This window comes from Phocoena phocoena, chromosome 7 (assembly GCF_963924675.1).
Source record: "Phocoena phocoena chromosome 7, mPhoPho1.1, whole genome shotgun sequence".
In the NCBI taxonomy this organism is placed as follows: domain Eukaryota; kingdom Metazoa; phylum Chordata; class Mammalia; order Artiodactyla; family Phocoenidae; genus Phocoena; species Phocoena phocoena.
Window position 1 is genome coordinate 6,053,411 of NC_089225.1, and position 12,095 is coordinate 6,065,505.

The 12,095-nt window shown below is 38.8% G+C and overlaps 1 protein-coding gene across 1 annotated transcript in view; it reads left to right on the forward strand.

Annotated features, from left to right (window-relative positions):
- The window catches only part of MAP3K2 (mitogen-activated protein kinase kinase kinase 2), a 30,330-nt gene extending 25,543 nt beyond the window's left edge, over positions 1 to 4,787 (forward strand). The window contains exons 15-16 of the mRNA XM_065880913.1: positions 1,060 to 1,237; positions 4,562 to 4,787. Of these exons, the coding sequence (XP_065736985.1) occupies positions 1,060 to 1,237; positions 4,562 to 4,787 (404 nt within the window). The remainder of the gene's footprint in view (positions 1 to 1,059; positions 1,238 to 4,561) is intronic.
- Positions 4,788 to 12,095: the final 7,308 nt, after the last annotated feature.

Consider the following 12,095-nt stretch of genomic DNA (forward strand, 5'->3'; position numbering starts at 1 on the left):
ATTCTAGAAGTGGTTACAGGGGATACACAAGGTGAGCCTGGAGCGTCTTCTAGTACCAGAACGTAAGACGATACTAAGAAACAAACAAACAATCCAGAAATCAAATCAAGCAAGAACACAATGATTGAGGTATGGCAGAGGGACACAGGAGCCAACAGAGAGAGCTCCCCATGGCCAAAGCTGGAACAGCTTGAGTGAAAAGTCATTGGATTATAACCCAAAGTATAAAATTAATATCCATGTGTTCAGACTGATAGAAATGGATGGTTGAATAAATAAGTGGGAGAGAAGAGACAAATCTCCCATGCAGAATAATTCCCTTATATGTAACTACTAAGCCTGTAGCATAACTTCTCACTCCTTTACACATAGTGAACTTCTTCCAAAGAGCTAAGTATGGAAAAGGGGAAAGAGTAACTTTACAGGGGAGGACTCTGCAAACACCACCTCAGCCAGGCTATCAAGGTCAGTTTATAATAAATAAAATTAAAAGTTTATTATAGAAGTAAATGAAATTTTAAAACAGAAACCTCAAAGCTTGCTTAGATTAGATTTAAAATACACTGTACAGAAACTGAGAATGAAGAATGAAAAGATTTTGATTATGAAGGTCCCTTAAGAGGTTCCTGAGGAGATGCTAGGTCCTCAGGGAAATAATCTATAGACATGGGCTTCTTACTTTATGACAGAGAAATTGGGGCCAAGAGCCTGCTACTGCTTTTCTTCATCCTTCTCTGAACTTCACATTCTTAGCCCTTTCCCCCTTTCTCTTCTTTTTCATCCTCGCCTCCCACTTGCACCAGTCCTTTTCAGTGGGAGAAACTCCTTAGGTCTTGAATCACACAGGTGACTCTAAATATTCAGTGTTCATGTAATAAGTTTTTAATGCACACTGACTGTATGACTGGCATTATGCCAGGTACTGCGCGGAAGGTGAAGAGCAGCCTGATTTTGGAGACAGATTGAAGAGTCTGCTAAGTAATTTTCTGCCGTTGTTCTTTTATGTTGTATTCCAAATTGCCAATACAAATAATGAAATGAGGATATTTCTTATTTTAGGCGCAAATATTCTGCGAGATTCAACAGGCAACGTCAAACTAGGAGATTTTGGGGCCAGCAAACGGCTTCAAACCATCTGTCTTTCGGGGACAGGAATGAAGTCTGTCACAGGCACACCATACTGGATGAGCCCTGAAGTGATTAGTGGAGAAGGCTATGGCAGGAAAGCAGATATCTGGTAGGTTTTGATGGGGGATTTGACCGAAAGCACATGCCTTCTTAACATATTTCCACCCAGGATGGAATTTACTGAGGTAAATTTATTTTTTTGTACTTTTGAAATAGGATGTCAGGATTACAAGGATTAATATCATTTTAACTGTGTGTGTTTGAGGCTTAATAAATGACTAAATAAACAGAGCTTTTGAACCTGTCTTCCATTCTTTAGGAAAGATCTCTTTTTTTTTTTTAAACAGAGGACAACTTATTTTTATTATTTATTTTAATTAATTAATGTATTTATTTTTGGCTGTGTTGGATCTTCGTTGCTGTGCGTGGGCTTTCTCTAGCTGTGGCGAGCGGGGGCTACTCTTCATTGTGGTGCACGGGCTTCTCACTCCGGTGGCTTCTCTTGTTGCGAAACACGGGCTCTAGGCACATGGGCTTCAGTAGTTGTGGCGCACGGGCTCAGTAGTTGTGGTGCACGGGCTTAGTTGGTCCACGGCATGTGGGATCTTCCCGGACCAGGGATCGAGCCCATGTTCCCTGCATTGGCAGGCGGATTCTTAACCACTGCACCACCAGGGAAGTCCCAGGAAGGATTTCATCTTGAGCAAATTTCAGCATTAGAAAGCTATCTTCATTTTATTTCCCTGAAGAACTTTAAAAGTAATTAATCTTTATTATTAGTCTTATAATTCAGTTAACCTTTAATTGCTTAATAATTTTAAGTTAGAACATAAAATGGCCATTTCCTACTTCCCACTGAGAAATTTTTTTAAAAATTTATTTAATTTATTTATTTTTGGCTGCGTTGGGTCTTCGCTGCTGCGCACAGGCTCTCTAGTTGCAGTGAGTGGGGGCCACTCTTCGCTGAGGTGTGCAGGCTTCTCATTGTGGTGGCCTCTCCCGCTGAAGAGCATGGGCTCTAGGTGCACAGGCCACAGCAGTTGCAGCATTCCGGCTCAGTAGTTGTGGCTCATGGGCTCCAGAGCACAGGCTCAGCAGCTCTGGCACACGGGCCCAGTTGCTCCGAGGCATGTGGGATCTTCCCAGACCAGGGCTTGAACCCATGTCAGGTAGATTCCCAACCACTGCACCACCAGGGAAGCCCCGAGAAATTTTTTTGATAGATATGCATTTTAGGCACCTAAAGACAAAGAATTTCTAGCGTTTGTATTCTTTGTAAGATAAAGACAGAAAACAATTATATTGAATGTCAGGTTAGAGAATTATATAAAGCAAAAATTATAAAATGAATAACATTCTTTGCCTAACAAATTTGAGAGCTTAAATTTTAGTTTATTTTCATTGATATTTATGTTTAAACTACAGGTTTTTGTTTTTTCTTTTAGCTCAAACACAGGCTGTAGTACTTTATTATTTTTTTTAATTTAAGTTTGGCTGTGTTGGGTCTTCATTGCTGCGTGCAGGCTCTCTCTAGTTGCGGTGAGTGGGGGCTATTCTTTGTTGTGGTACTCTGGCTTCTGATTGCGGTGGCTTCTCGTTGCGGAGCATGGGCTTTCCGCGCATGGGCTTCAGTAGTTGTGATGTGCAGGCTCAGAAGTTGTGGCACACGGGCTTAGTTGCTCTGCGGCACGTGGGATCTTCCCGGACCGGGTCTTGAACCCGTGTCCCTTGCATCGGCAGGCAGATTCTTAACCACTGCGCCACCAGGGAAGCCCTGCTTACTTTATTTAACAATGAAATAGTAATAACAGTAATTTAGCTGTAACAAAGCCATCAACAGAGCAATATAAAAACAAAGCCCAAATTGATTATCTCCTTTAAACAGGAAAAACCACCGTTAGTCTAGTGGTTCTCAAACCTGTCCACACATTTGAGGAATGGAGGGAAGGAGGAGGATTGGTGCTTAAAAACTAGCTATACCCCAAGCCCAAATCTGAACAGTTATATGAGAATCTCTCAAGAGTGGGGCCCAGGCAAAGATTTTTGAAGTATTGTCAGGATTGAGAACTACAAGCCTAAAGTAATAAGCAATAAAAACCATGCTTTCAAAGCAATTCAAAAGAAGAAGCTAAAAAAAAAAGAAATATGATAAATTTCTTTCCCTTTATCCTGGGAAAAGGAGGGTAGCCCCTATTCATTTCCTCAGTATTTTTTATTCATTTTTGATTGCCCAGAGTTGAGTTTAACAAACATCAAATATTGGAAGTTATACAAACATTTTACCCAAATTGAAATTTTCAATACTTTACATTTAGAAAGCTCTTTCAAAACAGTACCAGCTTTCAGAAAGAAAAGCACATTTTAAGTTTGCATAGGTGTTTAAACTGTTAAACTAAGAAGAGTCAATAAAATGCACTAGAAAGTATTTCACTAATAACAGTTGTTATAAAACAATATTCATTTCATGTACCGCAAATTAACTTTTTGGTGCAACGAGGAATATTTGAGTGTTTCCCATCTGTTTCTACAACTGTCAGAATTCATTGAAGTCTAGAATCCAAATATAAATTTTTCTTCAAGACTGCATACATAAAATGCTTCCCCTCTAACTGCCCTCTGCCCCTGACAAATCCCTGTTGGGAGGTCCAGTAGTGTGTGCAGGCATATTTATCTTTAAAACAGACTTTCCTCATTTTTCGGGTTTGGGAATGATACCACATCAAGTATGGATATATTTTTCCTTATTTCTTAAGAATACATAAATTCACTTAAAGATGTCTCCTCAAATTCAGAAAACCCCGTTTCTTCAGCCCTTTCTGTCAGGTCTCCGTGTCAGTCGATCTTAATCGCCTCATTCCTGCCCCGAAGCCTTCTTCTCTCAGGTTGTCTACATTCGCGCCCTCAGTGTCCGCCAGACGACAGGAGCCGAGGGATTCTCCTCCAGTACCCGTAGGGGGCGCGGGACCGGGGGCTGGTGTCCCCGCTGTCGGGTGCTGGCCGCGCTTCAGGCCGGGCCCGCCGAAGCCACGCGCACCCCTGCGTCTTTTTGGCGCTTTGCGGCGGCCCGGGGACCCCGCGGGGCTGCCCAGGTTGTGGCGGCGGGTTGCGGCGGCGGGTTGCGGCGGCGGCAGCGCCTCGGCAACTCGGAAGTGAGGAGAGGGAGCCGCTGCCGAGGCATGTGGAACCGCCCGCCCGGCCCCGGCCCCGACCCCGACCCCGGCCCCGGCCCCGGCCCCGACCCCGGCCCCAGAGGCTCCGTGCGGGAGGCCGAGCGCCGACCTCAGTTTTTACAGCCTTTTAATGAAACTTTACGTTTGAAACCAAGTCGTATTTAAATGTATATGGACTTCACTCCTGTTTCTCATTTTGTAGTTAGTTAGCTGACTTCATGATGATGTTGTTTGTGTAAGGTCTGTCTTTTATTTCTTCTTAGGAGCGTGGGCTGTACTGTGGTGGAAATGCTAACGGAAAAGCCTCCTTGGGCAGAATTTGAAGCAATGGCTGCCATCTTTAAAATCGCCACTCAGCCGACGAACCCTAAGCTGCCACCCCATGTCTCAGACCATACTCGAGATTTCCTCAAACGGATCTTTGTAGAGGCCAAACTGAGACCTCCCGCTGATGAACTTCTAAGGCACATGTTTGTGCACTATCACTAGCAGCCAGTAACCTCTCCTGTGCCTCTACCCAGCTCCCATCTATTCATTCACCTTCTCTCTGACTGCACTTTTCTTTTTTATAAAAAAGAGAGATGGGGGAGAAAACAAAGACAAGAGGGAAAGTGTTTCTCTTGATTCTTGGTTAAATTTGATTAATAATAATAGTATCCTGAAGTTTTTATATTTAATCTTTTTTTCCCTTACAAGAACTTGAAACTTTTTTTTTTTAATTTTTATAATGTACTGATGTGGTTCAGAGACATAAAGCACTTTAGTACATAGTCACTCTTTTTAGTACAAAAAGATCATTTGGAATACCTAAAGATTGTAGAGTCTTTCCCTGTGTCACTGACAGATTGGCAGTGATGGGGAGACATGGAAAACAAGGAGAAGAAAATGATGTATAATTTGTAGTTTTTAGTGATAGTATTTAAAATAGATTCTTGTTTGTGGGGTTGAGCCCTAAACTTGAGTTTAGGATAGGTACTCAGCTTAAAGAATATAGGTTCCTTCTTGTATCTGTATTCTTTAGATCCTAACCTCTGTCTACCAAGCTTTTTGCTCAGTAGGACTCTTGATAGCAAATATGAATCTCTAGGAGGTATGTTTGTTTGTTAATCCTAACCAGTATAATAAGCAAATACACTATAATAGATCCATGTTACTGGAATCTATAAACCTTGAGGGATAGCTTTCTGCTTAAAAAAAGAAAAGATATTGTTTTATTTTAAAACAGATATAGGAAGTCAATAAGCAAATCCAAATTAAAAGACAAAAGGAGATTGCTCTAATTAAATGTGTAAGCAGTAGAAGAGACCACATTTGCCGGTCAACAGAAATAATGAAAAGAAGAACTAAGTGTTGTTTAGTGTATTTTAAACTGTGTTCTTTACCCGAGGGGGAAAGTCCCAGAAGTCAAGGGGAAGGAGAAATAATCAAAATCATGTATACTATATCTTCCTTTCTAGCTCCTGATTCCCCATTGTTTAGGAACTAAGAGTTTAACCTGCAGTATCCATGTGTTAAAAGCTAGTGTCATGATATGAAACCCTTGTTCTTGTTCTTTGGATCACGGACTACTAAAGCACCTCAAAAAACAGTTAGCATGTGAAACAGTGGTTTTCACAGCTGGGGTGAGGATAGTTTTGCTTGGCATTTGGCAATGACTGGAAACATTTTTGGTTGTCACAACCAGGAGGATGCTAGAGGCATCTAGTGGTTAGAGGCCAGGGATGCTGCTAAACTAAAGTATACAAGAACAGCACGTCCAGCCCCCCAACAAAGAATTATCCTGCCCCAAATGTTAAAAGTGCCGAAGTTGAGAAACCCTGATGTACGTACCAGCCCCAGTTATAAATGAAAATGGCCATTTACAAAGCAGGTTCCTTGCAAAAAGTAAGTTTCAGAGAGTGATGTAATGCACAATGAGGGTTTTACAAGAGAAGATACCACTACTTCAAGTCGAGGGTGAAAGGTCTCAACAAACAGCCAGTAACAATCCTTTCCCTTCCAGCTGCATATTGCACCCAAATCAGTAACTTCCATTTTAGACACAAAATGAACTTAAACACGGAGCCTGTTGAACTCAGTCATCTGTGTGTATTCTTTCCTCAATAGTCAATTCATAATTGTGGGAAAACAAAGGCATATTAAAACAAAGTATTAGCTACTTTATAGGAAGGTTAAAAACCGCCAGGTATTTCTAATATAAGAGCAACGACATTAAGCGGAATGAGACAGCTGGGAAACTCCCACTATCTCTAATGGACTTGTGCTACTGAAAGACATGAATGATATCGGTAATTTGGCCACTTGCGATTTTTTTCAACGTATTAAAGCAAATGCTAAGTACTTTATTTTTAAAGGTCAGAAAATAGTATTCTTGGAGGCCCTAACTGTGATGCTTCTCATGGGATTCATAAGGGACTCAGGTATTTTGTTTTCTGCTAAAAGGTATGCTCGTTTAGGAACTCTTTTAAAATACTTTGTTTCTGAACTTAAGTAGATCTTGTTTTACTGTATCAAGGTCCTATCTGGCATTCCCTGTAGGAATATTTGAAACTCCATTAGCTAGTCTGAGAAGAAGTCAAAGCACAAATATAGTTGTTAAAGCTTCTCACATACCCTTATAATGAAAGGAAGCAGCTTGCAAGGAAGAACATGAATTACTGGCCTCCTCCCCCTGGGAACTCAACTGCCGAATCTTGTGCTATAAACATAGTCCCCAAGGATGTGGATCTATTATAATTTCTTTATCTTTTATGAGTGAAGGCATCTCTTCTACTTGAGCAGGATCATGGTATCTGGACCAGTGGGCTTTTCCTTTGTTTCTTTGTATTGTGTGGTTGTGATTTCCTTTTGGCTCATTTTTGGTCTATCAGGGTAATCAGCAGTGCAGAATATGAGACAGGTGCTCTTTAAAGAGAAATCTTGGGAGACTGTGAAACCCAAAGCAAAATTGTTTGCTTTATTTTCAGTCTCTTTTTCTTTTTGAAATGCTATAGAAAATAAAATCACCTGAAAAGAAACTACTACTTTAACACTGCTGCACAAGACCTTTGTTTTATAAGAAAAATATTACTAGCTATGGAAAAGTATTGTTCTTTATGAAAGACTTAAGAGTAGACTAATAGTTTACAGAGTTATATAAAAATGTGATGTGAATTTATTTCAGACAAGTTGTAAAGGTACCAAAAACCACAGTAAAAGTTAATATATATAAAAACTACTAGAACAAAAAAGCTTAAAGTGGGGTGAGGTATGAAAGACCAAAATTAAATTTAAAAAAGAAAATTTTCAAAGGAACCACCTCTATCAGGGGCAGTTAAAATAACACTCCAATTTTTTCTTTCTAATAATTGTATGGATCAACAAATGAAATTTGGACTTTTTAAGATGACTCTAAATGTATTTTGTTTTTTAAATGCACAACTGATTCTTCTATACTGTAATGTTTCTTTGCTGAGGCTGGAAAATGACCTGACTGCTAACTTTGTGCCTTTAAAATGCATTCTGCTTTGATAGTGGCAGACTTTTTGGTGCTGGAGAAGATTCACTAGCAGTCTTATATGTGCTTTTCAGGAAATATCTTTCTACTTAGGCCTTGAGAGATTCAAAATGGCATGATTTAGGCTTGGACCAAATATAAGATCTTTTACATTGCAAACAAAGTGTATTGAATAAAAGGGTTGAGAAATATCATAATGACTAATGGAAGTTTTGATGATAATTCTTTAAAATGTATTTAAAAATATACAGACTTTGAAATTTTCAGTATGACTATCTTTAATTTTCCTCATTTACAAAACATGTTTCTAACCTGAAGAATGGTTAAAGACTACTGCCTTAGAAAGTTTTCAAAGGCACAGTCAACCTTACATAATTTATATAAGAGATGGAAATGTTAATGCACAGGCTGAACTATAAAAGAAAAATTAAAACTTATTTCATAGTAAATTGAATTGGCTTTCACTTGAAGGAGTCTTTATCTTATTCCCAGTAGAAGCTACATTAAAAAGAGGAAACTATTTCTTTAGAGTAGCTTTCTTTGCTACTTCAGCTCTTATATACGTCAGGTCTGGTGTGTCGTATTTCTGAGACAGAGTTGTTATAAGATACATGAAATCATTTGAGAAAATCAAATCTGAATAGTTTATAGGACAACTAAGCTTGGGTGCAAAAGCCAAGATGTTCGCCAGATGCAAACTCCTTGGCCCACAGCAGAATTCTTTGTCACTGATTTCATTTGGGACCAATAGCATGATATAAAATCACCTGGTGTCAACCAAGTATAGGAATCTATTGATTTTTTTTAAAAATATGGTGAATCCTTTTCATTTGCTTTTTCAGTATTGTGGCTTATTATGGTACTAAATTAACTTAAGGAGGTCACAGTCTAGGAGGAAAAATGGGCAAACAGTTTCTTTTTTTTTTGCGGTACGCGGGCCTCTCACTGCTGTGGCCTCTCCTGTTGCGGAGCACAGGCTCCAGACGTGCAGGCCCAGTGGCCATGGCTCACGGGCCCAGCCGCTCCGTGGCATGCAGGATCCTCCCGGACCGGGGCACGAACCTGTGTCCCCTGCATCGGCAGGCGGACTCCCAACCACTGCGCCACCAGGGGAGCCCCCAGTTACTTATTTTTATGGCATATCCTGAATCTGAAAGTTAAGCAATGATGTTTTAAAATGTTATTTCTTATGAAGTGAGGGAAAGCAATTTTGGGTAACCATTGGCTATTATAAACTAAAATGTCATTAACAACAGCAATTAAAAGTATCCCCAAATTGGAGGGATCTGCGTAGGTCAAGCAGCCTCTCTCTCAGGACTCCCTCTTACAAAACCCAGCCTCTGCTCAAACAGTTCCAGTGATGGGGGCATTTATTCCATTACAGAGTATTTTTTCCTGCTTTTTCCTTTAAAGAAAAAAATATTTTCTTTTGGTCTAAATTGTTAAAATACCCAAAAACATTTGATAGAAATTGAATTCTGTCAACAGTGTTATTTATACTAAGATCAGGAAAATTTCTTGAGATCTTATTGTTTTATATGAAGTTTGGCCTTAGTTACAAATGCACTGTTCATATTTATTTGAATTTTAACATTGGTTAAAATGTCAACGGAAAGCAATTTGTTAATTTTTCGTAGTGCCTTTTTCTCTGTATGCCTTAATTTTGTTTTATATCAATAATAATTCAAGTTACCCACCGAAATGAAGGTTTTTCCAAAATCAGTAGGCTTCAATGTGTATTGGCCCTTAAACATTTCTTAATGCCTGCTTCTTCCTCCTACCCTTTTCTACCTCTTTTTTTTTTTAATATGTTAGAAGAGAAACATTAGCATTGTTCTGTGATAGACACATTGCAGTTTTACTAGACACAAATTCCTAAGATAAGGATAGAAAGAGGTATTCTAATTCTAAAGAGACATAGTGAATTGTTTTCCAGGTTGATTACTTGATTTTCAATCACACTGGCACTGTCCAAATTCTTTGTATGTCGTGGTTCAGTTATGATTTTCAAAGCAGAACTAGAAAGGTGGTTTTTGTCCTAAAGAGGTCAGTTAAATGGTTTACAGATGTTAAGGCAATGAGACTTAGGGCAATGAGCAAGAAATCCAGGGATAGCAAATTCTAATCCTTACTTTATGACTAACATTTTGACTAAAACTCCACCTTACTTTTCTGTGAAGTGTGTATGTGTGTGTACGTGTGTGTGTGTGTGTGTGTGTGTTTGGAGTTGGTGCAGGGGTGGGAAGGAAGGAAAGGTGTGAATGTCCAGTTAGATTAGTCTCTGTTCTCGGAAGAACAGCTCAAATGTGTGTGACCTACTGATGATGGAATGCCAGCACATTTTCCACAAGTAGCTAGTACAAACGGTTGTTTAATAAAGGTATTTATTGTAAATTGCCAAGCTCTTGGTTGCTAAAAGTAGATTAAAATTGAATTTGTATGTGTGTATAATAGCTTATATGTAATTCTTAAGTAGAAAGTAATTGGTTTTGCATAGTTCTTCATGAGCTCTTTGGAATAGAAATTCTGCCAGACATTATCAAAACAAGCTTCCTTAGCTTACCAAGTGTTCAAAAGGAAATTTTACCTCTGTTTTGGTTGGCTAGGGAAGGCGTGCTGTGAAGCCACTGTTCCTACTTCATAGTCGTCTTTAGCTTTGCTTTAACTTCTGCCACAGTCTGGACAGGATGCCATAATAGGTGTGAAAGTATCAGGGCCAACCATCTCTCTGTAGTCACCTTTCAGAGCTGTAGATGGTAGTGAGCTCTCAGGGGAGTCTAGAGAACCTTCTCTAGGTTATAGTGAGAGCAGACATGGTTTCGTTTCAGAAGGTCAAGGGAGGAGTCGCAGCTATCGTAAAGAAAAGAATAAATTTTACCTGTTGCCTGTATACAGTCTCTTATGTAATTCTTCATATTTTTCATAATTGGGCATTTTAATTGACAGTAATGATATTTTTGTTAATAACAGCAAAGGCATTAAATCAGTGAGTACTATTATTCCCTATGCCTGATGACTTATTGTTTGTATTTACAATCTGTATTATCAGAATCACATTAAACCAAAGCTTTTGTATTCTCTGCACATACAGCCAAAATGATTATCACTGTTACTTCTGCCCACCTGTAAGCTAATAGTGTAAAAATGATAAAACAGGTACTAGTAGAATTTGTATCTCAATCTATCCTTCAAGTTAAAGACAGGTGCTCAGTGTTTGCATTTAGACATGCAGGAATTTACTTCAACTATTATGGAACTATATAGACATTATGAGCTTGAGTTTGTACACGTGCCAATCTTAATTAATGTCACTTGACCATAAACGCATATACATATACCTTGACATATGATGCCTCAGGTTGGTGGCGTACTTTCTTCCTAATGTCTTAACATTTATGAACTTGTGTTTGACTCGAGGGGCATTTCAGGAAAGCTGTGAAGAAAAGTAGGTTATGGACTTTTTGTGCCATAGACACTTTGGAACGTAAGGACGAGTCTGCTCTCCAGCATACATGCAGAATTTGTCCCCAGGTAGGATTTCTGAGTCCCTTAATGCCAGTTGAGAACAGTAAAGTTTGTGACTATACTGGAAAGCACTTTTGTGTTCACTTATTCATGTAACTAACAATTGGTGACTTTAGCATTAGCATTGCTTGGAGGGGAGAGATAAGTAACAAAATTACATCCTAACTCTATTAGATACTTAGGCTCCAAAATGGATTTGTCATGTTCTCATTTTTTCCAAAGACTTTTTTCCACCTGGAACAAGAAGAGAGAACTAGTGGAAACAGTTGAGCTGGAAAGGTTTATGGGCCAAAAAAAAAAAAAAGTGGGCCAAACCCTTGCAATATACCCTGTTCAAGTGAAACTACAGTGTCTAACGATAAGAATACTTCTTTAAAAACAAACAGTTGTTTTTAATACAATCTTAATTAGTAAGTAAAAGGTTTACATTTTTTCTATTGCTGTTGGTTTTAAAATTTGCTACCCTGCATTCTGAAATATTGTAAAAGAGTTAATACCAAAAATACTTTTAATGTCTGACATCTCTTACATTTCACATGGTTCTTTTTATTCAAATATCATTGTAAATAAAAGTAAACTTGGATAAATCTGAGAATAAACTTTTAATTGTTGCAAACTATGATTATCAATTTGTAAATTTACCCTTTGACCTAATGTACATTTTTAAATGTAGCCATTAAATTCTCTATATTTAATCCATTAGTTTCTCTCTGTAAACGTTTTTAATCTCAGTTGAATGCTGGGCAGTTTATAATTATGTACAAAGGTGTTCTTTT